This window comes from Pelodiscus sinensis, chromosome 12, assembly GCF_052426305.1.
Source record: "Pelodiscus sinensis isolate ZL-2025 chromosome 12, ASM5242630v1, whole genome shotgun sequence".
Lineage (NCBI taxonomy): Eukaryota > Metazoa > Chordata > Testudines > Trionychidae > Pelodiscus > Pelodiscus sinensis.
Genome location: NC_143063.1, coordinates 49,269,705 through 49,297,682, shown reverse-complemented (window position 1 = coordinate 49,297,682; position 27,978 = coordinate 49,269,705). Strand labels below are relative to the sequence as shown.

At 57.3% G+C, this 27,978-nt stretch overlaps 3 protein-coding genes across 3 annotated transcripts; 1 reads left to right on the top strand and 2 right to left on the bottom strand.

The window, feature by feature from the left end:
* Positions 1-3,487: 3,487 nt before the first annotated feature.
* On the bottom strand, positions 3,488-7,993 carry LOC149523752 (uncharacterized). The gene is made up of 2 exons (XM_089781560.1): positions 7,734-7,993; positions 3,488-5,318 (listed from the first exon to the last, which is right to left on the bottom strand). The coding sequence occupies exon 2, from the start codon at positions 5,240-5,242 to the stop codon at positions 4,184-4,186; it is 1,059 nt and encodes a 352-aa protein (XP_089637686.1). The 5' UTR covers positions 5,243-5,318; positions 7,734-7,993; the 3' UTR covers positions 3,488-4,183.
* Positions 7,994-15,694: 7,701 nt separating this feature from the next.
* Positions 15,695-21,571, top strand: LOC102446432 (sulfotransferase 2B1-like). Its single transcript, XM_075939836.2, has 6 exons — positions 15,695-15,867; positions 16,792-17,000; positions 17,519-17,645; positions 17,975-18,069; positions 18,403-18,583; positions 20,668-21,571. The coding sequence occupies exons 1-6, from the start codon at positions 15,729-15,731 to the stop codon at positions 20,781-20,783; spliced, it is 867 nt and encodes a 288-aa protein (XP_075795951.2). The 5' UTR covers positions 15,695-15,728; the 3' UTR covers positions 20,784-21,571.
* Positions 21,572-22,895: 1,324 nt separating this feature from the next.
* On the bottom strand, positions 22,896-27,599 carry LOC142831172 (histamine H2 receptor-like). Its single transcript, XM_075940716.2, has 2 exons — positions 26,846-27,599; positions 22,896-25,212 (listed from the first exon to the last, which is right to left on the bottom strand). The coding sequence occupies exons 1-2, from the start codon at positions 27,597-27,599 to the stop codon at positions 24,902-24,904; spliced, it is 1,065 nt and encodes a 354-aa protein (XP_075796831.1). The 3' UTR covers positions 22,896-24,901.
* Between the last annotated feature and the right edge of the window lie 379 nt (positions 27,600-27,978).

Genomic DNA, 27,978 nt, shown 5'->3' with positions numbered 1-27,978 from the left:
GTGCGGCAGCGTGGGCCGGCACTCTGGGGGCCAGCGGGAGGCCCGATTAGTGGGAGGCAAGTCATAAGAACAGCTGTACTGGGTCAGACCAAAGGTCCATCTAGCCCAGTAGCCGCCAGCACCAGGTGCCCCGGAGTGGGTGGACCGAAGACAATGATCAAGCGATTTGTCTCCTGCCATCCCTCTCCAGCCTCTGACAGACAGAGGCCAGGACACCATTTTATCCCCTGGCTAATAGCCTTTTATGGACCTAACCTCCATGAAATTATCTAGCTTCTCTTTAAACTCTGTTATAGTCCTAGCCTTCACCGCCTCCTCTGGCAAGGAGTTCCACAGGTTGACTGCACGCTGTGTGAAGAAAAACTTTCTTTTATTAGTTTTAAACCTGCTACCCATTAATTTCATTTGGTGTCCTCTAGTTCTTCTATTATGGGAACTAATAAATAACTTTTCTTTATCTGCCCTCTTCACAACACTCATGATTTTATAGACCTCTATCATATCCCCCCTCAGTCTCCTCTTTTCTAAACTAAAAAGTCCCAGTTTCTTTAGCCTCTCTTCATATGGGACCCGTTCCAAACCCCTAATCATTTTAGTTGCCCTTTTCTGAACCCTTTCCAAGGCCAAAATATCTTTTTTGAGGTGAGGAGACCACATCTGTACACAGTATTCAGGATGTGGGCGTACCATAGTTTTATACAAGGGCAGTAAGATATTCTGGGTCTTATTTTCTATCCCTTTCTTAATAAGTCCTAGAATCCTATTTGCCTTTTTGACCGCCGCTGCACTCTGTGTGGATGTTTTCAGAGAGCTATCCACGATAACTCCAAGATCTCTTTCCTGATTTGTCATAGCCAAATTAGCCCCCATCATACTATATACAATCATAGAATACTAGGACTGGAAGGGACCTCGAGAGGTCGTCGAGTCCAGTCCCCTGCCCTCATGGCAGGACCAAATACTGTCTAGACCATCCCTGAGAGACATTTATCTAACCTACTCTTAAATATCTTCACAGATGGAGATTCCACAACCTCCCTGGGCAATTTATTCCAGTGTTTGACCACCCTGACAGTTAGGAACTTTTTCCTAATGTCCAACCTAAACCTCCCTTGCTGCAGTTTAAGCCCCTTGCTTCTTGTCCTATCTTCAGAGGCCAAGATGAACAAGTTTTCTCCCTCCTCCTTATGACACCCTTTTAGATACCTGAAAACAGCTCTCATGTCCCCCTTCAGTCTTCTCTTTTCTAAACTAAACAAACCCAATTCCTTCAGTCTTCCTTCATAGCTCATGTTCTCTAGACCTTTAATCATTCTTGTTGCTCTTCTCTGGACCCTCTCCAATTTCTCCACATCTTTCTTGAAATGCGGTGCCCAGAACAGAGCACAATACTCCAACTGAGGCCTAACCAGCGCAGAGTAGAGCAGAAGAATGACTTCTCGTGTCTTGCTCACCACACACCTGTTAATACATCCCAGAATCATATTTGCTTTCTTTGCAACAGCATCACACTGATGACTCCTATTCAGCTTGTGGTCCACTATGACCCCTAGATCCCTTTCTGCCGTCCTAGTTCCCAGACAGTCGCTTCCCATTCTGTATGTATGAAACGGATTGTTCCTTCCTAAGTGGAGCACTTTGCATTTGTGTTTATTAAACTTCATCCTGTTTACCTCAGGTCATTTCTCCAATTTGTCCAGGTCATTTTGAATTATGACCCTGTCCTCCAGATTAGTTGCAACCCCTCCCAGCTTGGGATCATCTGCAAGCTTACTAAGCGTACTTTCTATGCCGATATCTAAATCGTTGATGAAGATATTGAACAGAGCCGGTCCCAAAACAAAATATGTATAGTTGGGGTTATTTTGTCTGAGAGCACAAGAGGCTAGTGGGAACCAGGAAGCAGGAGATGCCTCCATAGTCCCTCACTTGCGAGGCATCTACAAGGGGGCTGGACTGCAGGCCTTGCTGTGTGGGCCCTTCAGGGCCAGGCCAGCTGGCTGTTCCTTGTCAGAGACTCTCCTTCCTTGAGCAGTAGCAGGGGCAGGAAAGAGCCTTTGATGTCATGGTGAAACCGTGACAATCGGCCTGGCCGCTGCTCTCTCGGGTCCCGTTCCCAGCAGAGCTTTCAGGCCTGGCTCTGGTTTGCCGCGGCAGCCCCGGACACTGGGGAGCCAAGGGACCAGTGTTTATTGGAGCAGCTTCCCAGCGGCACAGAGCTCGTCTTCTGGAGGCCGGGCTCCGTGTCCTTCCAGCCGAGAACAGGGCCTGTGAGTCCCCCAGTGACCTCTGTGTCAAGGGGAACTTGGCGAGGGAAAGGGGACGTTGGGGGACTTCCCCTTAGAGCAAGTCTGAGTTCCAGGCTGTCAGGGGACTGCAAGCCAGTGGAGCCCTGGTGCTAATGTCCCTCTGGGGGCTCCCTCGCTAGCCCCTGGGGTTTGCTCCGGCTTTGCTGCGTTCCCCGGAAAGCCTTCCCCGCCTGGCCTGGGGCCACGTCTGGCTGGGCGCCTTCCTGATCCCAGAGCTGGCTGGCCGGCTGTGTCGGCAGCCGGGCAGTGTGTGGAAGACGCGGGTCTGGAGGGGAGTGTGTCTCTGGAGGAGATGCCGCGGTGAGGAGCGCAGCGCCAATACGCAGTGGACGGCGCCAGCAGGAAAGCCACAGCCAGCCCCGCTCAGCGGGACCCCCGCCCTGGGGTCAGGAAGGCAGGCAGGGGGCTGGGAAGGAGAAGGGCGTGGCAGAGCAGGGGCAGAGGGGGGGCAAGGAGCAGCAGGCAAGGGGAGGAGAGGCCCTGGCTGGAGAAGGGAGATCTTGGGTGGGCGTTGCACAAGGTTCTTAGGTGGCTGCCTTGGGCGCTGCTTGGACTGGCGAGGCCTTGGCCACTGTCGCGAGAACCACAGGTCTGATGATAAATACCCAAGGGGGGAAGGACAGAACCAGGTGAACAGTTTTATCAAATAAAAAATATTTATTTATGACAATGGTGAATTTATAGTATTTATTCTGAGATTTTTACTAGACCGTGTTAATAATGGATTTACAGTATTTATTATATTTATTCTATGGCTTCTAGTAAAACGTGTCAGAGATATAAGGATGGAAATGGCGAGGGGAATAGTCTCTAATCTGAAAATATCCAGCTACACTAATTAAATAACAGTGATAACTACAAACTCTACGTACTACCCACAAACAACTACAACGCTAAGCTGATACAACAAGAAAAAATCAAATCCTACATACCAACGTACACAGCACACGGAACATGTCACAGATGTCGGTTCGATTGCGAAGGCCTTGGTTACGCCTGAGAGTTGGGGAGGTGGCTGGTCGGTTGATCAGGCCGGCAGTGCTTTGAAGTATACGAGAAGGCACACGCACGGTGGTACGTGTGATGCGAAGACCTCCCAGAGCGAACTGTGCCATGGGTATTTATCCCCAAATCTGCACATCACTTCCCTGCGCTTGCATATTACCATATATGGCCCAATGGTCACCAAGTGGGGGGGGGGGTCTGTGTCCCAGGGGTTGGGCGGAAACTGAGCAGGTTTCATGCAACCAGGTAAGCCCCTCAGTTCTCACGCCAAGGTGACGGGTGGGAGAGTCTGAGGGTATTGTCCCCTTTTCACACCTTTCCTTTTTCTAAAGGCAATGGTATGCAGGAAGGGTGCGGCCGGTTTCTCTCAAGGAGTACTGCAGAACAAGAGCGGCCTGGCCAAACAGTTTTACTGGGGGGGGGGGGGCAGTTTCTTTTCTCTGACATGCCCCCGTGGCCATGGCCGCATCTGGGAAGGCCTAGACCTCCACCTCCTCGTCCGTCTCCGCTTCCTCAAAGGCAAGCAGCCCCTCTTGTTCGGGCGTGGAGATAGGTAGGGCGGAGATGAGGTTCGTGAAGTTTTTTATGATGTCGCAAACCAAGCACAGCACAAAGCTAACAGCCAGCAATATGACACAAAGGGACCAGAAAAACTGTCTTAATCCCCCAAGGCCAAATATGGAAGGGACCCAGCCGACTATGTTCTCCCACCAAGAAACAGACTCTCTGGCCTTCTTAGCAACCTCCTCGATATCATCAATAATCTGTGTTACATTTTGCTCAATAGATTTAATTTCCATACAACATTTACCTGCAAACTGAGGGTAGCTGTTACCTAACCAACAACAAAAGCCTGATTCTTTTAACAACTAATAATCTAAAGCTAAACGGTTTTGCATTACATACACGCACATTTCTTCTACCTTTTGATTAGTAAGAAGTAAGGCAGCGGCAGGCTTATTGCCAAGTCTTTCAATGCTAATGCCAAGGGCTCGAACTTCCTCTTGCAAAATCAAATTGCCTACGTGGTTAAATGTGACCACAGCCTGTGCTGTTTTTCCAAACCAGCCCTCAATTGACTTCCAAATGTCCCAAGCTCTGCGTTTTTGTCGATGGGTGAAGCGGGGATGTTCGTCTCTCGTGTAGGAGTAGATGCCTCCTCCCTCAATTTGGATGTAGCCAAGGGTGCAGCGTCCTATGGCGTGTGCAGGAAGGGTGGCGTGGGCTTGGTTGTCGCAAATCCAGAAGTGTCCAGGGCGGAGTGCACTGAGCTTCGAAAAAGTTGGTGTGTTTGGCTTCTGGTGGTCCATTAGAAAGGTAGTGAGGTCGTACTCGTTGTCCTCATTGCCCCAATACCAGGGAATGGGAACCGGGTTGCCGTATTCGTGGCCGTTGGTTTCCGTACGAATGCAAGAAATAGAGAGGTTAACAAGTTCCCTAAATATGGCGTTAGCAGAGATACAGGGATATGCCCATGAGGCGTTCTCCTCAGGGGAAATAAAGGCGATGGAAGTAAGGTTGGGTGGGAAACTGTGGTCCAGGACATTAACAAACCGAGAGGTGACGTTACTGCCGGAGCTGTTAAATAGTCCATACGGACTAAGGACCCAGGTGCAGCCTGACTGATTACCAACAAACACAGGCTGGTGCTTAGGAGCTTCGGGACAACGAAATGAAGCTACCACTGGGGGAGGGAACTCCCAACAGAACGTGCCTGGTGGGGCTAAGGTGGGGTGAATCGAGAGGGTGGTAAGGGTGGGAGCCCGGGAAATCGGGCGCAGCTGTCGGCGCGCATCCAAGCCCCAGTCGGTCCCGTTAAGCGGGTCCGACATATTTAGGAAAATGGGCCGGACTAAAAACGGCGCGTCAGCGGCTGAGAGTATGGGGCGGGTGCACGATGCAATCGGTGAGGTTGCTGGTGACTGCATATGCAGTGGCCCAAAGTTCCACAGTGTTGGTGACACTTTTCTGGCCCTCTCCGGATGGCAGGGTCGCGAACAACATCTATGATAAAACACATGGTGGCTCAGTTACCGCGGAACTGGCCCGAGTCAGTTAGTTGCGTCTGCTTAACCAGTTATGGTGGGCCAGCAGGTGGCGCCCAGAGTCACTAACCAGCACCCAATACGTATCGGGGTACTTGGCGGGACCCTGGATGACGGCCTGCTGTGGATGCCGTTTTCCATCGTGGGCAGGGATGCAGACCCATACTGGGTCATCTGCTTTGAATTGGGGTGTCCATGGCCCTTGAGGCTGGGCCTTAAGGTCCGGCCACCGGCTGCACTGCTCATTAAGGTTAATTAGCGTAGGCTGTAGGTGGAGATGCCAGCTCTTACAGTCGCTTCCTTTCAAGGAAGTGCGGAGGGTAGTCTTTAGGATCCCGATTTTACGCTCCACCACGCCATTACTTTGGGGATGATACTGCAAGTGGACATGGTGAGCGATGGTAAACTGTAGGAAAAACTGCTGTAGTGCATTTGACTGGAACGGGGGCCCCCATCAGTTTGAACTTGTCTGGGCACTCCCCAGGCAGCCAAGAGCTCCAGCAAGGCATTAGTAAGCGTGCTGGCCGTGGCGCGGCGTAAAGGCTTGCACCACGTTTGGCGGGACCCAAGGTCTACGACCACAACACCCTTTGGGTACTGCTTGGCGCCGGGAAGGGGTCCTGAAATTATGGTGGCTACCGCTCCCGCCGATGGTTCGGGTTGGCGGGTTGGAATGTGGATCTTAGCTATTGTGATGTACAAGCTAGTTAATGGTTGGTCAACAACAGTGCGTAACCACGTTATTTGGCCAGCATCTGGATGCCCTGTGGCCTCACAAACTGCATCTATCGCTATTCCCGCAATCGGGATTTGTGAGATGTCATTGACAAATCTATGTGGCTGCCCCCCGGTCTGTTGGGCCGGTGTCAGGTTGAGGGGGTGCCTTGCAGGACTCCAAACACCTATAGAGAGTCCAGCTACGCCATACATTAGATCTTGCGGAGCTTTTACAGCTCCACGGGGGATGTTAAATGAGGCTCGCGTGGTGCCCATGAGCTGGGTGATCACAGAGGGGAGAGGGATTGGCCAAACATTATTGCGTTGGACGATGATGGGGTTTCCTGCCCCACCATGCCAACTGGCATTGCGCACCAAATAGGTGCACTCCTCCAAGTCTACAATCTCGCTACCATTTTCTAAAGAGACGCGCCCCAACCAAATGACTACCGGTTCTCCGGGGCGTCTACGGGTGGCTTCAGCCAGTTCCCTCCTTTCCGCCGCAGTGCGGGTGCGGACGACGGATTGAGTCGTGGTGTTACCTTGTTGGTCCACCAGGTGCTTGGTGACCACCACGGGGCAAACCTCCCGGGGCCGGTTATCTTCTTCAGCGGGGGCGGGAGATTTTTCGGGCAGGAGTGGGGCAGACGGGTACGGGGGAGGGTGGTTCGGGTAAAGGTGGTTTTGGTTCCTCAATGGGGTTTTGTGTGCCACCAGCTCTAGCACTGTTTGTGGGGCACATTTGCTGTGTGACTGTTCGTGCAGTAACTTCGTACCGGTCTATTAGGCGCAGTGCGGTTATGAACTGGCCGTATAGTGCTCCTAAAAGGTGGTGAGGTTCATAAGTACCAGGTTTTAACTTATGGCGCGTTCGTGCATTTACGAGGGTGGCAGCTACGTTGGCAGCTACGCTGTGTGCTCGGCCCCCAGTCTCTAAGTCGGGGTAGAATGTCGAGGGAGAGACAGAGGCTCCTGCCTTTTTTATGCAGGCCTCCATAGGCTTAAGGGCGTGACGGGGGGTCGCTGCTGGATCTAGTGGCTTTTTAAGCCCTGCTAGTTTTACCTGCTTTTCCTCCAGCAACGGGAAAAAGCGACTAGTGGGGTGTGTGCGGAGGACGCAACCCAGTGATGGGCCGTCAAGGCGTACTTCCCATTTTTGATCCCCAGTAGCAATACTCAGGTGTCCCAGTATGCTGTCACCTGTGTTGGTGATTTGGTGATATTGGGCATGGAAGAGTAAATCTTCCAGGGTTAAATTAGTTCTATCTTCCCACGGGCATCCTGTTTGTGACGCTATGTCACAAGAATCACAGGTCTGATGATAAATACCCAAGGGGGGAAGGACAGAACCAGGTGAACAGTTTTATCAAATAAAAAATATTTATTTATGACAATGGTGAATTTATAGTATTTATTCTGAGATTTTTACTAGACCGTGTTAATAATGGATTTACAGTATTTATTATATTTATTCTATGGCTTCTAGTAAAACGTGTCAGAGATATAAGGATGGGAATGGCGAGGGGAATAGTCTCTAATCTGAAAATATCCAGCTACAGTAATAAACTAACAGTGATAATTACAAACTCTTCTGTACTACCCACAAACAACTACAACACTAAGTTTATACAACAAGAAAAAATCAAATCCTACATACCAACGTACACAGCACACGGAACATGTCACAGATGTCGGTTCGGTTGCGAAGGCCTTGGTTACGCCCGAGAGTCGGGGAGGTGGCTGGTCGGTGGATCAGGCCGGCAGCGCTTTGAAGTATACGGGAAGGCACACGCACGGTGGTACGTGTGTTGCGAAGACCTCCCAGAGCAAACTGTGCCATGGGTATTTATCCCCAAATCTACACATCGCTTTCCCGCGCTTGCATATTACCATATATGGCCCAATGGTCACCAGTTGGGGGGTGGGGGGTTTGTGTCCCAGGGGTTGGGCTGAAACTGAGCAGGTTTCATGCGACCAGGTAAGCCCCTCAGTTCTCACGCCAAGGTGACGGGTGGCAGAGTCTGAGGGTATTTTCCCCTTTTCACACCTTCCCTTTTTCTAAAGGCAATGGTATGCAGGAAGGGTGCGGCTGGTTTCTCTCAAGGAGTACTGCAGAACAAGAGCGGCCTGGCCAAACTTTTTTACTGGGGGGGGGGCAGTTTCTTTTCTCTAACAGCCACCGCCCCGCTGGGCCAGCGTTTGGATCCCAGAGCCAAGCAGCCAGTGCTCCCTGGTCCCTCCACCCGCTCTGCGGGCAGCGCCGGGGCTGTGTGGGGAGGCCCCCGGGCATCCTGTGCCCTTCTGCTGCCGGGCCTGGCCCCGATGCACAGAAGCTGCTCCAGTTCCAGGCAGATGCGCCCGTCCTTCCCCAGCACGGCCCAGCAAGGGCACCGGGGCCCAGGGCGGGCAGAGGCCTGCGTCTGCCTTCGGAGCCGGCGATTCCCCGGCTGCCAGCTCCCTGCCTGTCCCAGCCCAGACGAGCTCCCCTAGACTAACGTGTCACTGGTACGGGAGCCGCCTGCAGGGAGCCTCCATCACAGAGACATTCAGCACCCCAGAGACCCAAGCTAATAACCCCCCATCCCCGCTGTGCCACGGGCTCTGGGCCTTCAACAGCCCCTTCGGCCTTCCCGCGTGGTTACGAGCGCACCCCCGCCTCAGGGGAGACTAGCACAGCTACACACCCCTCCCCCGTGGGCCCCGTCCTGCCAGCCCCACCGAGGGATGGGGAGCTGCCTGGGAGTCCTGGCTGTTTGCTGGGCCCGAACGGGGAGCCTAGAGCCGCCAGTTTGGAACCAGGCTATTTGCCTCCGAACAGCTCCTTTGCGCGTTGGCCCCTGGAGGATCCCGGCCTGTTTCAAAGTCTCCCAGGAGGTCGCCGGGTCAGTCTGTAACTTGAGACAACCAGCGAGCAGCCCTACGGCACCATGGAGAGGACCCGAAATATTTAGATAGGCCCATGGGCTTTCGTGGGCACGACCCACTTCCTCGGCTAAGTCACGACACTCCTGAGCCTGTCTAAGTATTTAAGTCTCCAAGATGCTCGAGGGCCTCGTGTTCTATCCTGGAGGATCTAGGGAGAGGACTTGTTTGCCTGGGAGCGAGGGGGCTTTACACGCACATCCCGGGGGTGGCTTCCCCAGGCTGCCAAGGGGAATTCCATCAGCCCCTCTGCTAGCAGAGCCGGGCTGTGCATGCAGCTTCATTGCTAATCCAATGGGTCCCGGTGGCGTCACCCCCGACTCACTAAGGTTTCATGTCATCCAGTGACCCCTCTCTTAATCCCATTGGGTTTTGTTGGGGCTATCGCTAGCCTGTCCCTCTAGCAACTAGCACCAGCCATGGCTGGCTCCAAGAACTGACGGACTCCAGCGCGGTGTGCGGGTGCGGGCGTTGCCAAGTGGTCGGCCAATGCTGGGTGCTCACAGCTCGTGCGGCGCGGCGGGTGGTGCTGCAGGGCTCCTGGGGACAGTGGCTGGTTTGATGTCAGTGCAGGGCTGCTGAGGGCAGGCATGTGGCTATGCTCTGGGCCGGCTGGGCGCAGGGTGTCAACTTGCCACCCCAACCGCCCACGGGAGAGCCTAGGAACCGGGTTCCGGGCTGGGTCTGCGATGCTGTAGCCAGCCGGGCGCTCCTGCCAGACTCCCAGAGCTCGGCCAGCATGTCCCCCCGGGCGCTGCAGTCCTGCTCAGCCCTTGCGATCTCGCCGGGCTCCCTGCCAGCTGCGGGTCTCGCCCCCGACACCCCGGCTTAGCCTGGCAAGTGGCTGCTGCAGCTGCCCTGTGCCGCAAAGCTGCCAGGCGCTTCGGGCTGGTTCAGGAGAGTCCTCGCCCTGGGGCACCGTGGGCAGATGAGCAGAGCAGCCCAGGGGCCGGGGATGGCTGAAAGCGCGGCACAGGCAGCAGCAGCCATCCTGGGAGGGATCCGAAGGCCCTGTTGCTCCGGTGGCGTCGCCGTTCTCTGAGCTGGACAGGGCTGGTTTTAATGTGGCGCGGTCTCCTGACCCGGGGAGCGTCTGAGGCCTCATCAGTCGCTGCGATCACTGGCCTTACGCCGGCAGACTAAATGCCCCATAGACCAGACGCCCCAGCAAGATCAGGGCCCCCTTGTGCCGGAGCTGCCCTGGCCCAGCGCCCTGCACCTGGCCAATTCCTCACGGGCCCCATGGCAGAGCTGGGTTGGAGGGGCAGAGTGGGGGCTCTCCAGGAGGAAGCCTGTGGGAGAGCAGGTAGTGCCGGTTGGGCAATGGGACCCACGAGAGGAGGCTGAGCCCGGAGCAGGCCCCAGCTCTGTTTGCCCAGTAACTCAAGTGGCAGCCCTGGGTTCTAGCTGGGGAACGCCCTGGGGAACTGCCCCCCGGCGGCTGTATCCTCCCTGCTGCCCAGAGCACCCGCTGCTCGCATTAACTTCCTAGCTACGCGCTCCCCTATCTCAGCCCCCTACGCCCCTGCTGGAGTGGAGGGGGTCCCCAAGAAGGGGCTGCTGCACTGGGGGGGGTTCCGAGAGCCGAGAGCCGAGGGGCCAGACGTGGGCACGACCTGTGAGCCATGACACTAAGGCACTGGCAAAGTCTAGGGTTTGGGCAGAAAACTCAGCAGTGAGCTGACAGGACCACTGGCTCGAACTCCTGTAGAAAAGAAGGAAAGTTTAAATAAATATTAGAGCCGCTCCATTCTGCTATTAACATGCTGACATCCCGGGACACTGGTTAGTCTGAAAAATGTGATGTCTTAGTAACTGCAGAGAGAGAGAGAGAGACCCCGTCCGGACCCCTGGGCTCTGTCTCAGCTCTGGAAGAGGAGCGGGGTCTAGTGGGTTACAGCAGATACACTTGTGCTCTATATAAGATCAGAGCGGCCAGGCTGGGTCAGACCAAAGGTCCATCTGGCCCAGTGTCCTGTCTGCCCACAGTGGCCAATGCCAGGTGCCCCAGAGGGGCTACGTCTAGACTGGCATGAGTTTCTGCAAATGCTTTAAATGGAAAAGTTTTCCGTTAAAAGCATTTTCGGAAAAGAGCGTCTAGATTGGCACGGATGCTATTCCGCAAAATCACTTTTTGCAGAAAAGCGTCCATGCCAATCTAGATGCACTTTTGCGCAAAAAAGCCCCAATTGCCATTTTCGCGTTCGGGGCTTTTTTGCGCAATACAAATCTGAGCTGTCTACACTGGCCCTTTTGCGCAAAAGGACGTTTGCCCGAACGGGAGCAGCACAGTATTTCCGCAAGAAGCACTGATTTCTTACGTGAGATCGTCGGTGTTCTTGCGGAAATTCAAGCAGCCAGTGTAGACAGCTGGCAAGTTTTTCCACAAAAGCAGCTGCTTTTGTGGAAAAACTTGCCAGTCTAGACACAGCCAGGGAGTGAACAGAACAGGGAATTTCCCATTCCCAGCCCCTGACAAATGGAGGCTAGGGGACACCATTCCTACCCATCCTGGCTAGTAGCCCTTGATGGACCCAACCTCCATGAACTTATTTTGTTCTTATTGGAAGCCTGTTATGGTTTGGGCCTTTCCTGGCAAAGAGCTCCACAGGTTGACTGTGAAGAAATAATTTGTTTTAAATCTGCTGCCTATAGATGTAATTGGATGAGTTTCTTGTGGTGTGTCAGTGAAGGCGTAAGTGACATTTCCTTATTCTATTTTCCCATATGATTCATGATTTTCTAGACCTCCAGCATCTCCCCCCACCCTTTGGTCATTTATTTTCCAAGCTGAAAAGTCCCTGTCTAGTTCATCTCTCCTCATTCGGAAACTTTCTTGCCCCATATCATTTCTGTTGCCTTTTCGATATCTTTTCCAAATCCAATAGATCTTTGTTAGATGGGGTGACCAAATCTACATACAGTATTCAAGATATGGGCATACCATGACTTTATATAGAGGCAATATGGTATTTTCTGTTTTATTCTCTAGTCATTTCCTAATGATTCCCAATATTCTTTTAGGGTACGTCTACACTAGCCCCCTAGTTCGAACTAGGGAGGCTAATGAGGGCGACCAAAATTGCTAATGAAGCGGGGATTTAATATTTCATGAGGTTTAACTGTTAATTCAAACTAAGGGGTTTATCTCGGAATCGCGCTTCTCTGCCGCGTGTAGACGTGGGCAGTTACTTCGGGCTAGTCAGTTTCCAAAATGGCGACCGGCCGGGACGATGCTAATCAAGCAGGGGATATTTAAATCCCACGCTTCATTAGCAATTTCAGTCGCCCTCATTAGCCTCCCTAGTTCGAACTGGGAGGCTAGTGTAGACGTACCCTTAGTTTTTAGACTGCCCCTGCAATTGTTTTCAGGGAATTATCCACAATGATGCCAAGATCTCTTTCTCGAGCACTAACAACTATTTTAGACCCCATCCTTTTCGTATGGCCTGTTGGGATTATATTTTCCTGTGTGCATTACTTTGCATTTCTCAACGCTGAATTCCAGCTGCCCTTGTGTTGCCCAATCACCCCGTGGTGTGAGATCCCTTTGGAACGCTTTGCAGTCAGCTTTGGACTTACTACAAAATTACTCCAAATAGTGAACTGCAATGTTTGTCTCCTCACTATTTACCCCTTTTTCAAGACCATTGATCAGTTAGCAGTGCTGGTCCAAATACAAATCCAGCAGAATAACATTGCTACTCCCCCTACCTTGTAAGTGCCTGGCAATGTTTTCATTAGCGTCAGCTTTTGTTAGTCTATAACAGTGCTTCTTAAACTGTGTTCCGTGGCACACAGTCAGAGGTGTGCCACGGAGCACAACAGAGTTCAAAATGGCTGCCCGGAATGGGGCAAGTGACCTTTTTTTTTCTCAATAACTTTCCCCCGACCCTTTTTTTTTTTTCTCAATCACTTTCCCCCTAACCCTTTTCCCCCCAACCTTTTTTTTTCTCAACAAAAAAATCTTTTGTGGTCCTCATAAAAAAAATATTGTTTGGTGTTCCTCGGTCTTAAAACGTTTAAGAAACACTAGTTTAGAAAGTGCTACCAGACCGGTTTTTGTTTTTTAAGCTTAGCAGTGTTTTCATTGTAATCTAAGGATCCTTCAAGGCCTTTTGTTATTCTTATTCATCTGCCTCCCTCCTTTGATGACAACTCCCTACCCCAAAGGCAAAGCTGTAGGCAGCTCAAACTTTCTAAAAGCTGCCCTGGAGCCAGGACCTGTAGCTGTAAGCCGACCTCAGGGTTGAAACCCAGGGACTCCAACTTTACAAGGGCTACTGTCCCAGCTTCACCTCCGCCCCCATGGCTCCCTTGAGCTGCTATCCATCAGAGTTTCCTTATCCTGACAGCGTCTCTCTCCTTTTGAACTGAGCTACACCCAGTCTGACTTGTCTGCGTTCCCACAAGAATTGCACGTGTTTGTGAGCGTGTTTTACAATCGCTGCACGTAGTGTTAACACAATGCCTGACCCAACACCAGCCAAGTTGCTTATCCTGCCCAAAGCATAACTGCGTCAGCTGATTATCTGACGGTCTTAACACATCTAAACAAAGCAAGGACAAACTAGTTACAGAGCCGTACATGGGCTTCTCTCCCCTTCCAACTGGCTGCAAAGGAAGCATTCCTCCAGACCCTGCTTCCACCAGCGTGCTGGTCAAAGATGCGTCTACAACCTTTTGGCTGCTTAAGCCTTGTCTCTCCATCTTGTTTCTTTGCCCTGCACAATAAACCTCCAGACGGATCATGTTTGGACGGGTTACAAGCAGAGTCTCCTGTGTGAGAACCAAGGTCCAGCTGAGGTCATATAAGGGACTTGACCTGACTCCTGCTGTGATTCTTGGCGGACAGGGCTATCTGGTGTAAAACCAGGCCCCCTGGGTGGCGAGACAGTGGCTACCCAGGGGGCCCTCCTTAAGGCTGTTCTGGGGCCGGAGGGGTGAGCACTTGGGAAATGGCTGCTGAGCCGTAAGTAGAGAGGGCGCTGCCCAGGTGGGGCCCGTGCCTGGGGTCTAGCAGGCTGCCCTGAGTCAATACCCCACCGCCAAGCCCTGATCTACACACACAATTCCTTCGCTATAACCACGGCTCTCGGGGTAGCCACCAGCGATCCCTGGAAGCTGAGTGTTCGGGTGGCCGCCCAGGAGAGATTCAGGTGCCCACAGCCAGCAGCCTGTGTTTGCACTGGTGGTGCACGGCCGGCAGCCTGTGTTTGCACCGTTGGTACAGGGCCGGCAGCCTGTGTTCGCACCAGTGGCGCAGGGCCGGCAGCCTGTGTTCGCGCCGGTGGTGCACGGCCGGCAGCCTGTGTTCGCACCGTTGGTACAGGGCCGGCAGCCTGTGTTCGTACCGGTGGTGCACGGCCGGCAGCCTGTGTTCGCACCGTTGGTACAGGGCCGGCAGCCTGTGTTCGCACCAGTGGCGCAGGGCCGGCAGCCTGTGTTCGCGCCGGTGGTGCACGGCCGGCAGCCTGTGTTCGCCCTGGTGGCGCACGGCCGGCAGCCTGTGTTCGCACCGGTGGTGCACGGCCAGCAGCCTGTGTTCGCATTGGTGGCGCACGGCTGGCAGCCTGTGTTCGCACTGGTGGTGCACGGCCGGCAGCCTGTGTTCGCACTGGTGGTGCACGGCTGGCAGCCTGTGTTTGTATCAATGGTGCACGGCCGGCAGCCTGTGTTCGCACCGGTGGCGCATGGCCGGCAGCCTGTGTTCGTACCGGTGGCGCACGGCCGGCAGCCTGTGTTCGCCCTGGTGGCGCACGGCCGGCAGCCTGTGTTCGCCCTGGTGGCGCATGGCCGGCAGCCTGTGTTCGCACCGGTGGCGCACGGCCGGCAGCCTGTGTTCGCACCGGTGGCGCACGGCCGGCAGCCTTTTTTCGCACCGGTGGTGCACGGCCGGCAGCCTGTGTTCGCCCTGGTGGCGCACGGCCGGCAGCCTGTGTTCGCCCTGGTGGCGCACGGCCGGCAGCCTGTGTTCGCACTGGTGGTGCACGGCCGGCAGCCTGTGTTTGCCCTGGTGGCGCACGGCCGGCAGCCTGTGTTCGCACCGGTGGCGCACGGCCGGCAGCCTGTGTTTGCCCTGGTGGTGCACGGCCGGCAGCCTGTGTTCGCACTGGTGGTGCACGGCCGGCAGCCTGTGTTTGCCCTGGTGGTGCATGGCCGGCAGCCTGTGTTCGCACCGGTGGCGCACGGCCGGCAGCCTGTGTTCACACTGGTGGCGCACGGCCGGCAGCCTGTGTTCGCACTGGTGGTGCACGGCCGGCAGCCTGTGTTTGCCCTGGTGGTGCACGGCCGGCAGCCTGTGTTCGCACTGGTGGCGCACGGCCGGCAGCCTGTGTTTGCCCTGGTGGTGCACGGCCGGCAGCCTGTGTTCACACTGGTGGTGCACAGCCGGCAGCCTGTGTTCGCCCTGGTGGTGCACATCCACACGTGCCCCAGTGCACAGACGAACATTTATTCCGCCCATGTGTGGGAAAAATGCGAGGGAACGTTGGCGAGCAGCCCCGCCCCAGGGCCAGGCAGTTCCACCGGCCCCAGCGCTGGCACAGCCCGAGCACGTCGGTGGGGCTGTTCGGAGGGGGGCAGAGCTGGGGGCAGCGGCCCGGCCCGGCCCTGAGCGAAAGCCGCTCCCCTGCCCCCGCCCGGAGGGGCGGGGAGCCCGGGAGGTTCCTGTTCCTCGGCTATTTAAGCGGCCGGCGCGGCGCGGCGCGGCGCGCTCCGAGGGCCGGGCATGGACAGGATGCAGGTGACCGAGGCGTTCGCGGGCGTGGCGCTGCCGGGCCACATGCACACGGCCGAGTCCCTGCGCTTCGCCAGCGGCTTCCAGTTCCGAGACACGGACGTGCTGATCGCCACCTACCCCAAGTCTGGTGAGAGCCCGGCCGGGGCAGGGCCCCCCCGCCCCTCGGGGGCTGCCCCCCGGCGCCAGGGCTGCGCAGCCCACAGCGGTATCGGGGTCTGGCGTCAGGGAGCGGGGCGGGCCGGGCCACCCCTCCCGCTCCCCCGCCATCCAGGCGGTCTGGGACGCGCGAGGGGAACTAAAGCTCCAGCAACTGCCCCCCAGGGGCCCGTGCAGCCGCCCCCAGCCCCGCCTGGCCCCAGGAGGCCCCCAGCTCAGCTGCGTCCCCACCCCGACAGCGGACACCTGGCCTGCCGCGCCGACCCCCGTGGGCACCCGGCAGGTGCGGGGAAGGCACAGCAGGGCCGGGGGTGCCACTGCCGCGGGCTGGAGGGGGAGGGCCGCCCGCCCCCAGCAGAGCAGCCGTGAGGACCCTGCCTGTCCCCCCAGCCAGCACTGCGGGGGGGGGGGGGGTCAGAGCAGGGACCCCCGTGCCAGCGGGAGCCGAGCGCAGACACCTCTGGGCAGTCGCTGTCCCGCAGACACGCCAGCCAATGCGGGGCTGAGAGCTGAGACCCCAGGGAGGGGCTGGCCGGGGGGAGCCGGGCGGGGGGCTGCTCCAGCTGGCATGGGGCTGGCGCTGGGCTCCGGCATTCCTCGCCTGAGGCCTGGCTCAGCTCGCTTGGCAGGGACAGAGTCTGGAGTTCATCAGCCCTAGGCTGGCGCCAGCTCCCCCCCCCCTCCGCAAACCCTCCCGGCTCCAGCTAGTGTCAGTCAGCCCAGTCCCGTTACACTCTGGGCCTTCGCTCCCTCTGTTCTCTAGAGCTCCAGCCGGCCCCTCCCCGCGAAGCTGGGAATGTTGGCGCGCTGCCCGGGCCGTCCCTCCGCTCTGTCTGGGGCAGGACGGGAGCCCCAGGGAAGGGCAGGCTGGTGACGCTGTTCCTGTCTCCTCCAGGCACCACCTGGATGCAGGAGATCCTGACCCTGATCCTCAGCAAGGGGGACCCGGAATCAGCCACGACCATCCCGAACTGGGCCAGGGCGCCCTGGCTGGAGCAGACGTACTTCAGGGACGTGCTGCCAGAGACCGGGGGGCCTCGCCTCATCACCACGCACCTCCCCTGCCAAGTCCTGGCCCCGGCGCTGAGGCAAGCCAAAGCCAAAGTGAGTGCGGGCGGCCTGGCCCGGCTGGGGAGGGGCGGGCCGGCGGCGAGCGAGGTTCGGCACAAGCGTGGCCCTGCTGTGCTCTATGGGGGCTTGTCTCAGGTCTGGGCGCGGCTGAGAGGCCCTGCAGAGAAGACGACTCACATGGGTGCCAGAGACACCCGGCCCGCTATGGCAGTGTCTCAGTCTCATCCCCCCCTCCCCCACCTGGGATTGCCCTAGGTTGGGCGGGTCTGTCCCGGCTGAGTAAGCCTGTGGCTGAAAGGGGCTTCCCCTGGTGCTTTCTGAGTAAGCACCCTGCTGGCGAAACGGGCTGCTCCGAGGCACCCAGGCTGTGATGCTGGGTCCCACCCCCTTGTTCAGGGGACAGTCCGGCAGACGGGCTCTTGGGAAGGGCAAGGGGGCAAATCCCCCAGCTCAGGGCAGCCGGGTGGAGCCGCCCTCCTAGAGCAGGGCAGGGCACGCCTCCCGGGCGTCTGTGTGTCCGTCTGACACCGGCGTCCTTCCTCTGCTCCCAGGTGATCTACGTGGCCCGGAACCCCAAGGACGTCGTGGTTTCCTTCTATCATTTCCACAAGATGGCCAAGTTCCTGCCTGACCCCGGCTCCTTCGAAGACTTCCTCCTGCACTTCCTGGATGGCACAGGTCAGTGGATCACCCCCGCCCTTCTCCGCCGCCCTCCCTTGCTTGGAGGGCTGCACCCTACGCGCCGCCAGGGACGGGGCTGCCTCCTCCCTCCTGTGGGTCACGCTCATGTGTGAGGCTTGGCCTGAGTCCAGTGCCCCAGGACAGGGCTGCAGGGTAGCTGAGCCAGTGGGGCTGAGGGCTGGCTCCAGGCTGCCAGGACCAAGGCTACTGCTAGGCGCAGGGTTGGCAGCAGGCTCCCCGGGGCCCAGCGCTGGCTCGGGTGTGGGCAAGCAGGAGCTGTCCCCAGGCCAGACCCGCCTCTCAATCCTGCCTCTCCCACCCTGCAGTGCAGTACGGCTCCTGGTTCCAGCACATCAAGGGCTGGCTCGGCCAGCAGCTCGACCTGGATCTCTTCTACATCACCTACGAGGAACTGCACAAGGTGAGTGAGCCCCAGGCTCCCGGCTGCCTTGGGGCACCGCCGGGGGCAGCTGAATGGCCCGCCTGCCATAGCCGCTCCTTGGCCTGAGCTTTAGGAGCTGAGCTCTGGCCGCGCCCCAGTGGCCTTGGCACGTGGGTCAGCAACTAACAGGCATTTGGGGCTGGTCGGGGGCAGGCTGGTTCCCAGTACAGCCTGGGGCAAATGACCCTCTCCCTGTGACCTGACCCACTCACATCACCCCTCCTGGCTGAGCCAGAGGCCCTGGAGAAGGGGCCCAGGCCCCCAATTGCTGGGGGGCCCCCTCACTAACTGCCCATCGCTGTGGCTTGGCAGGATCTGAGTCGCTCTGTCGAGCGCATCGCGGATTGGCTGGGCTTCCCGCTGCAGCCGGAGGAGATCCGAGTGATCGAGCAGCACTGCAGCTTCTCTTCCATGCGGGAGAACGCGATGGTGAACTACACTCTCATCCCCTGCGAGATCATGGACCACAGCCAGGGCAGGTTCATGAGGAAAGGTGAGAGGGGAGCAGTCCCAGCCCCGGCCAGGGCAGCAACGGCAAAAGGGCTCCACTTAGGGGGGAACAGTCGATTTCAGAACGGAAAGTGGCCGTCTAGGAAGGAGGACGGCAGAAAGGGATCTCGGGCTCAGAGTGGACCACAAGCTGAATATGAGTCAGTGTGATGCTGTTGCAGAAAAAGCAAACCTGATTCTGGGAGGCATGAAGAGGAATGTTGTGAGCAAGACACGAGGGCTACGTCTACACTAGCGGCTTTTTGCGCAAGAATGGCTGTTCTTGCACAAAAACTTGTGGAGTCTACACTGCACATGTGTTCTTGTGCAAGTAAATGTACAGTCCAGCGTCGGAAAGCAGGGCTTCTTCCGGAAGAGTTACTCCTCTCCCCACGAGGAATAAGCCCTCTTGCACAAGAGCTCTTCCACAAGAGGCCAGTGTAGACAGGCAACATGAATTTCTTGCGCAAGAAAGCCCTATGGCTAAAATGGCCATCAGAGCTTTCTTGTGCAAGAGAGCGTCCACCTTGCCATGGACGCTCTTGCACAAAAGCACAGCTCTTGTGCAAAAGCACATGGCAATGTGGATGCACTCTTGTGGAAGACCTTTTGCACAAGAACTCTTCCGCAAAACAGTTCGGCTATGTCTACGCTGGCGGGTTCTTGTGCAAGAACTCTTGTGCAAGAACACATCCACACTGCCACGTGCTTTTGCACAAGAGCATCCATGGCAGTGTGGACGGTCTCTTGCACAAGAAAGCTCTGATGGCCATTTTAGCCATAGGGCTTTCTTGCGCAAGAAACCCCTGCCGCACATCCACACTACCCTCTTGCGCAAGAGGCCTTACACTTGTTAGAAAAGAGCGTAGCTCTTGCGCAAGAAGCCCTCTCTTCCCACACCGTACTGTAAATCTTCTTGCGCAAGAGCAGGCAGGTAGCATGCACGCTCTGCAGAAGAACTGCTGTTCTTGCACAAGAACTCGCCAGTGTAGACATAGCCAAGGAGTCATTCTTCCGTTCTACTCTGCGCTGATTAGGCCTCAACTGGAGTCTTGTGTCCAGTTCTGGGCACCACATTTCAGGAAAAATGTGGAAAAATTGGAGAAGAGCAACAAAAATGATGACCGGTCTAGAAAACATGCCCTAGGAGGGACTGAAAACTGGGCTTGTTTCGTTTGGAAAAGAGAAGACAGATGTCACGATAGTGATTTTCAGATTTCTGAAAGGATGTCACAAGGAGGAGGGAGACAAATTGTTCTCCTTGGCCTTTGAGGACAGGACAAGCAGCAATGGGCTTAAACTGCAGCAAGGGACGTTGAGGTTGGACAGGAGGAAAAACTTCCTGCTGGGTGGTTAAACACTGGAATAAATTGCCTAGGGAGGTTGTGGAATCTCCATCCCTGGAGATATGGAAGAACAGGTGGGACAGACACCTGTCAGGTATGGTCCAGACGGTGCTTGGTCCTGCTGTGAGGGCAGGGGACTAGACTTGATGACCTCTCAAGGACCCTGCCAGTTCTAGTGTGCTAGGATTCTACAAAAGGGACTTGGTACGCTCCCTTCAGCCCTGGCTTCTCACTCTCACTCCCCCCCGTGCTGCTGTGGGCGTGCCACGGATGGCTGAGTTTCCGGCCCCGAGGCAGGATGGAACCACTGGCTGTTCCGTGGCTGCCCTGGGCGGGAGCCAAAGCCAGCAGACAGGACTGTGATGTCCTGCGGTAGACGTGCTCAGTCAAAAGGAGCCAGGCATGCCCTGCTCTTCTATGCCCACAGTCCAGCGGGCAGGGGCTGATGTAACCCACGCAGGGCTGCAGGGACCCCAGTAACTCCTCCTCCGGGACGGCTAGGAAAGCCAAGCGGCACCCTGCTGCAGCCCCATGGCTTTCAGGGCTGGGAGGGGGAGGAGCAGGGCACTCCTGGAGGCAGGTGTCCTGCAGTGTGAAGGCGTGCCCCCTCAGTAGGCCCCTTGCGCCCATCCCCCTGGCGTCTGGGCCCCTGCCGGGGAAAGGCTGGCAAGTCTGCCTTATGGGAGCCACCTGGCTCGGGCACCCTTCCCAGTGTCACTCTGCATTGCCTCCTCTGTTCCAGGGATGGTGGGAGACTGGAAGGACCACTTCAGCCCACTGCAGAACATGCTCTTCCAGAAGATCTACAAGGAGGAGATGCAGGACTCCAGCCTGCGCTTCCACTGGGCCATGGACTGATGGAGGCTGCGCCAGCGAAGGGCACAGCTAAGGGGGCAGGGCAGGGGCTTTGTCTAGGGTTGGGACTCCCTGTACGTTGCTAGGCAACATGTACTAGGCCTCCCTCCAGCCCACCCCAGCTAGCAGAGAAGGCTGGGAGGTGCAGGGGGGGACGTGCAGGAGATTGGATGCAACGTCATGGTCACAACCACGGACACGAGCTCCTGCCCAATATTCCCCTGCACGCAGCTGTGAGCATCCCAGCCCTGCCTGAAAACAAGCACCTCCTGGGCTAGGCCAGGCCCCTAGGAAGGCTGCTGCCCTGGCTTCATGCTGGAGGCCCTGCAGAAGAAGGCTCATTCGTTCCCGTCCTCCTCCGACTTTGCACAACACCGGCTGTGGCCAGAAAAAAGGAAGCAGCGGCCGCGGGGGCAGAGACGGGGACGGGCCGCAGCATTGGTGGCTGCTAGTCCCCTGAAAGGTCATAGGAGACCAGGCTTTCCTGTCTCCGAGCTGAGATAAGCTTCAGAAAAGCAGAGCTGCTCTTGCAATTCCTCAATAAGCTGTATTTATACATAGGGAAGCAGCGGATTGCCCAGCAGGGGCCGCCAGCCTGCAGGCCACGCAACCCACAGCCACTGCCATGGCCCGGGGGGTGGGTGGGGTGGGGTGTAAGACTGGTCTCATTGCCATGGTTCTCGAAGGTGCCGAGTACGCCTTGGGACGCAGGGCGGCACTGGTGCCAGCAGAACCGGTTTCTGTATCTCACTGCTGGGGTGTAATTAATGAAGGAGTTCATTCCATGGTAAGCGTCTGGCAAGTTCTTTGGAAAGCCATCAAAGGGCTGGCACTGGGCCTTGTGGGCGGGGACAGGAGGAAACGGTACAGCTTTCACATAGGAGCTCACTGGAGCATCAACACGCAAACCCAGCGGCAGGCCAAGGGTGATGTGGCCAATCCACTTAAAAAAAAATAGGCTGAAGCGGCAAGACCAACAAAACATGGAGATTGGCTCATCAGCTGTTGAGGGCACCCCCCGCTTCTTCATCTTCACTGGTTGCTGATTAAGTTTTTCCAGGTACAGACTCACTCAGCTGTAAGGTTGCCAGATCGTTTCAACAAAAATACTGGACACACTTGATATTCCATCACAATCGACATTACATCTGATTTAGAAAATACCCGACATTTCTATTTTCTCAGTTTGTTTCCTGAACAGAAAGCTTAAATACTGGACTGTCCAGTTCAAAACCGGACCCCCTGGCAACCCCTACTCAGCTACCCCTCTGAAGCGCTAAACAAAGGGAAGGGAGCCCAGGGGAAGACATGAAACAATGCCAGACACACATAACCCCCCCAAAGATGTAGGCAAAGCACCCCAGGGTAGCTGAATGGCCCCCCTTTGCACTGCAGGCAGCTGCATCTTTGATAAACAGAGACCTCCATGCAACCAGACTGCCCTGTCATCAAGCTTATCACCCCAAGGGGCAGGGAACTAAAGCTGATGGTTGTGCAAACAAGCTCATTAAACACACCACCTACAACGGGGCATGGAGCTGCCCAGAACATGGCTGCTGCGTTCCTTCTCTGCATGTCAAAATAAGACCTTGAAAGGCCCGTGCACAGGTTGGTGCTCCTAGAATGTCAGTTCTCCTCCCAGAGAGTTTGGAACTCAGTTCTGTGAGCCTCAGCCTGCTTTACCTGCCCAGGCAGTCAAAGCATCAAGGACGTTTTAGGGACCACACTTTTTAGAGCAAGAGAGATGCACGTGCAGTTGGGTACCTAATTTACATGGGAAAACAGGCAAATTTGCTCCCAGAAGCTTGACAGCAGGCACAGAACTGCCTCCATCCTATGCTAGACCATGGAAGTTCCACTCATGGTAATTTGTCATTTATTATCATTCCAGCCACCTTTATGCTAGATCTCGCAGTGCTATTGTCCTTTACGCCACACAACAAATTCCTCTGGGGCTTGGCTTCCCAATTCTATTTCTGAGCCCCATGACCACCACCACCCCAACCATAAACAGCTGCTCAACTGAACCCATTTCCCTTACGCCAGACCTCTTTGGCTTGGCAGATTCGCCACTTTTGCTGTCCAGAGCCAGGCAAGGAAACACTGAGCCTGAAGTTAAACCACTAATCCTTTATTTACAGTCCTTTCAATTTAATATTTTTTCCCAGAAACATAATATTTAAGCTTGCAGGGGAGGAGAACCTACCTATAGACAGCTCCAAACCCAAGAGATAAAAGCATACCTGAATAATAAAAAACAACAGTGCATTTCAAGAGGGTTGGGTGCACACAGGACAGGAGTACTCTACAGCAGAGCTTTTCAGACAATACACTTGATCAAGTCAGTTACAAATACTGTTTCAATTTGTCACCGTTTCCATGAGTCCCTGAGAGAGAAATCACGGGGCGGGAAGAATGTCAGCCTGCCCTGAACGAGTAGCAGGAACACTGGGGAGGGTGAACAGATATAATGGCAATTTACAATCCAACATTAAGAGGAAAAAAATTCTCTAAGTCCCAACGGAGAGCGAAGGCCATTTACTATAACGCAGCATTACCGCTTGCCTGGTGACATCAGATTCACTTTAAGAAAAAGGGGTTTTTTGACAAGGAGAAAACCCAGCCTTCTGCTGGAAGGGGAGATTTGCAAGGTGAATTTCTTTCAGCCCTTGAAAAGAACAAAAACTGCTCAGGGCCTTAACCCCACTAGCACTTCCTGGATTGCGACATGGTGGGTTTGCTCACTTCCTCCATTCTCCTGTTTCACGTTAGCCAGGCCAGAGGGCTCAGTGAAACAACCAGAAAGACTAAGCGCTCCATCTTCTGACCCTTCCCTATTACCAGTGCAAGTCATCAAAAGTCTGGGTAGCTAATTATAAAACGTCAATTTCCTGGCTTTTTTCTGGGGAGTGGGCCAGCAAAGTGCAGATATGGCAGTTCCAGTAGGAGAAGCATCAGTTGGGATGGGACATTCAGCTACCAGCCATATAGCAGAGGAGAGAGGTGACCCATCTCCCTCCCTCTACCTGAGAGCACAGTTTGGGAGCGCATGCCCATCAATTCTGGCAGCAAGGGGGCTCGCTGAAGCACCCCTCCTGTGGGGTCCTGGAGTCCTTTATCCCAACTGATCAGACATACTGAAGGTGAGAATTTAGCCCGTTTTACTAAAACGTACTCTTAAAAACCCCAACGCTTGGATGGCAGAGGCTGGCAGGTAAAAGGGTGTTAAAACCAGGCAGACAGAGCCATGTCAGAAGCTGCGGTTTTCTCTTCAATAGTATAGAAGTATCCTCCCCTCCCCCCGCACAGTGAGTTTGTCTTTGTAGGCCCAGGGTGCCTGTGAAGTGAGGGGGGGGAGGTCACCCAGCAAGGGTGGTAAACAAAGCTGGAGGCAGGAGCTGAGTCTGGTGAATGGAGGTAGGCAAATCCTCAGCCAAACCAATACAGCAGGCCCTTGGGCGGGGCTCAGAACTGCTCCTGGCCCTGTGGGGCCTGAAATGCAATACCTGCCTGAGACTCCCTTTTGCACCTTCCACGCTGCCCATAAGCTATGCTCTGCCGTCTGCAAGACTGGTACTAGCCAGTGATTGCCAGCCTGTCTGGGACTCTAGAGTGACCCGGCTTGTTTGCGAGAGGGTGACCTTGTCACACCGCACTGATCAGACATGCAGTCGCCTGTGATCTGCAGTACCCCAGAGCGGGGCAGCAAGGACTTTATACCCGCGAGGGCGGTTCAGGGCTCTTAGCTCCGGGAGAGCGTCCTGTTTCTTTCACAGCAGACACTCACATCCATGCTGTGACCAGTTTCCCACACAAAGCCCCGTCTCAGCAAGGTCTCCTTGACCCAAACACTATTTCTCCACTGACACCATCTGGTGACGCTTGCAAAAAGCCACTTGGCCGCCTCTGGTGACGCCTCGCAAGTCCCTTTCCCATAGCCAGAGCAGCCCCAGGAGGAAGCACCAGCATTCAGGCTTGTGACAGGCTCTTGACAAAGCCAAGCACGGAGTGAAGGCAGCATGGCTGGCAGGCCCCAAAGCTGCCCCTCACACTGTCTGGGATGCAGCACAGAGAAGACCTACTGTAAACACTGCAGCTGACGCGGAAGGTGCCAAAGTAGTTCAAAGGCTCGTTTGTGCTTCTCTGGGCAGCAGGATGCTGGTAGAAGACCCGCTGCAGGAGCGGTCCGGGAGGAGGGCCGGCTGGCTGCTGCTCTTCTCCACCGCAGCACTGATGGTAACCACCCTGTGCCCGTCCTGCTCCCACTCAGCTCTGGGGCAGGGCCCGCAGAGCCTGCACCCGAGCTTGTGGAACTTGTGCCGGAAGTTCCTGTTGGTCCAGAAGTAGACAAAGCTGTTGAGAAAGCCACTGCCACTCGGCAGCCACAGAGCCACGAACTCCAGCCACTCATGAACTCTGTCCTTTGTGATCGCTGCAAGGAAAGGGAGAGCCCCGGGTGAGCATTCCCATTACACGGGGCCTCTCATGGCCTGAGTGGGACCCGATGGTCCTTCCCCACCCACTGTGGACAGCCTCCGCTCCACCCCAGCCTGGCTCACTGGTGTCAGGCTCCAGTCTAGACCCTCATTTGCCCCAGCTGGGCCCATTACCTCTTCCCCATGCTCCAGGGAAGTAGAGGGGAACAGTCTCCCACCAGCTGCACCAAACTGGGGGACGGACAGTCCAGAGAAGAAATCATTGGCCCTGGTTTGGGGGGGGGGGGGGAAGAATATCTAGAGATTCATTTTTGCTGCAGCACCCACCTCCCAAAAACCGTGTACAGGATTCCCCACCTCTCACTTCTCCTAGGCAAGCATTCAAAGCCAGGCCACTTTAAGCCTGGCTCCCACCCTTGGCTGTGGCTCTCTCTTGTCCCCCAGCACAGGCCAAGTGCACCTATCACCACCACCAGCGCGTGGCTTTGAGGTGACCCTTCTCAGGGATTGATCCTAGTATCGCCAGCCCCAAAGGTTACACACCTCTGACTCCCGAAGGCAGGAGGTTGGCTTAGAAAGCTCAAATCAGAGTTTGTTTGTGCTGCCCAGAACTGAGCCCGTTGGGGAAGCAGCCAACCCCGGCGTGAGCTCTGGTTGGAGATGCAGCCTGACGGACACACAACCCCCAATGGCTCCGAGGCGGCTCCACTTAACCCCTTGCATCCTCCTTGTGCGGGGGCCCAAAACAGCCTTGCTAAGGGAGCCCAGCACCAGTGCACCACAGCTCACCCCCTTTCCATTATCGATACGCTATGTCTTCCCCCAGCCACCTCGTCCCACTCCAGCGCCCCCGGCTCTCCTCCCCCACCCCACTGCCCTCTGCATCATCCCCGACCCACTAACCCGCCCCTCCCCCACTCCACCCCACTGCCTCCTGCTCCCCTCCTCCACCCACTAACCCGCCCCTCCCCCACTCCACCCCACTGCCTCCTGCTCCCCTCCCCCACCCACTAACCCGCCCCTCCCCCACTCCACCCCACTGCCTCCTGCTCCCCTCCCCCACCCACTAACCCGCCCCTCCCCCACTGCCTCCTGCTCCCCTCCCCCACCCACTAACCCGCCCCTCCCCCACTGCCTCCTGCTCCCCTCCCCCCCACTGCCTCCTGCTCCCCTCCCCCCCACTAACCTGCCCCTCCCCCACTGCCTCCTGCTCCCCTCCCCCCACTAACCCGCCCCTCCCCCACTGCCTCCTGCTCCCCTCCCCCACCCACTAACCCGCCCCTCCCCCACTGCCTCCTGCTCCCCTCCCCCACCCACTAACCCGCCCCTCCCCCACTCCACCCCACTGCCTCCTGCTCCCCTCCCCCCCACTAACCCGCCCCTCCCCCACTGCCTCCTGCTCCCCTCCCCCACCCACTAACCCGCCCCTCCCCCACTGCCTCCTGCTCCCCTCCCCCCCCCCCCCACTAACCCGCCCCTCCCCCACTGCCTCCTGCTCCCCTCCCCCCCACTAACCCGCCCCTCCCCCACTGCCTCCTGCTCCCCTCCCCCCCCACTAACTCGCCCCTCCCCCACTGCCTCCTGCTCCCCTCCCCCCCACTAACCCGCCCCCCCCGGCCGGGCGCGCACCGTTGTACAGGATGGTGGCCATGCAGGGCGCCCAGCAGACGTAGAAGGCGACGACGACGGGCACTAGGACCCGGGAGGCGGCGTCCAGCTGCAGCAGGCGGAGCGGCCGCAGCCCCGCCCGGCCGCCGCGCCGGCGCTGGGCGCGCGCCGCCTGCCAGAGGCGCAGGTTGGCGAAGGTGACGGTGGCCGCGGCGGGACAGAAGAGGGCGGCGGCCAGCAGGCCGGCGTAGGCGGCGTTGGAGGCGTAGTCCGGCTCGCACAGCAGGGCGGCGCGCGAGAAGCGCACGCGCAGGACGGCGGCCCGGCCGGGCAGGGCCACGGGCAGCAGCAGCAGGGCGGGGCCCAGCCAGGCGCCGGCCAGCAGCAGCGCGAGGCGGCGCGGGCCCAGCAGGCGCGCGTGGCGCAGCGGGAAGCAGACGGCGACGTAGCGCTCGAGCGAGACGCCGGCCAGCGCGTAGAGCGCCGCGCCGAAGAGGCTGGCGCTGACGAAGGCCACGGCCCGGCAGTAGCCCTCGGGCGGCGCCGCGCCTGACCCCGCCAGGCCGCCGTACAGGTTGAGCGGCACCACCAGCCCCGCCAGCGCCGCGTCGGCCGCCGCCAGCGACAGCAGCGTGAGGCGCCGGCTGCGCCGCCAGCCCGCCGCGGCCCGGCCCAGCCCCGCCAGCGCCGCCGCGCTGCTCAGCGCCACCAGCGCGCCCAGCGCGCCGATCAGCGCCAGCTTCAGCCGCTCCTCGCCCGCCAGCGGGGGCGCCATGGCGAGCGCGCCGCCGGCCCCCCCCCGCCTATATAGCCCGCGGGCGGGCCGGGGGGTGCGCCCCCGCGCCGAGCAAAATGCGTCCCCCACTGGGGGGGGGGGGGGCCCTGCCGGCTGAGCGCCTGGGACATGCGGGTTCGCCAGCAGCCTGTGTTCCTAGGGGTGGTGCACCTGCCTGTGCACACACAACAAAATGCGTTCCCCACTAGGGGGGCAGTGGCTGGCTCCCAGGTGCCCTGCCGGCTGAGCGCCCGGGACATGCGCATTCGCCAGCAGCCTCTGTTCCTAGGGGTGGTGCACCTGCCTGTGCGCACACAACAAAATGCGTTCCCCAGTGGGGGGGGCAGTGGCTGGCTCCCGGGTGCCCTGCCGGCTGAGC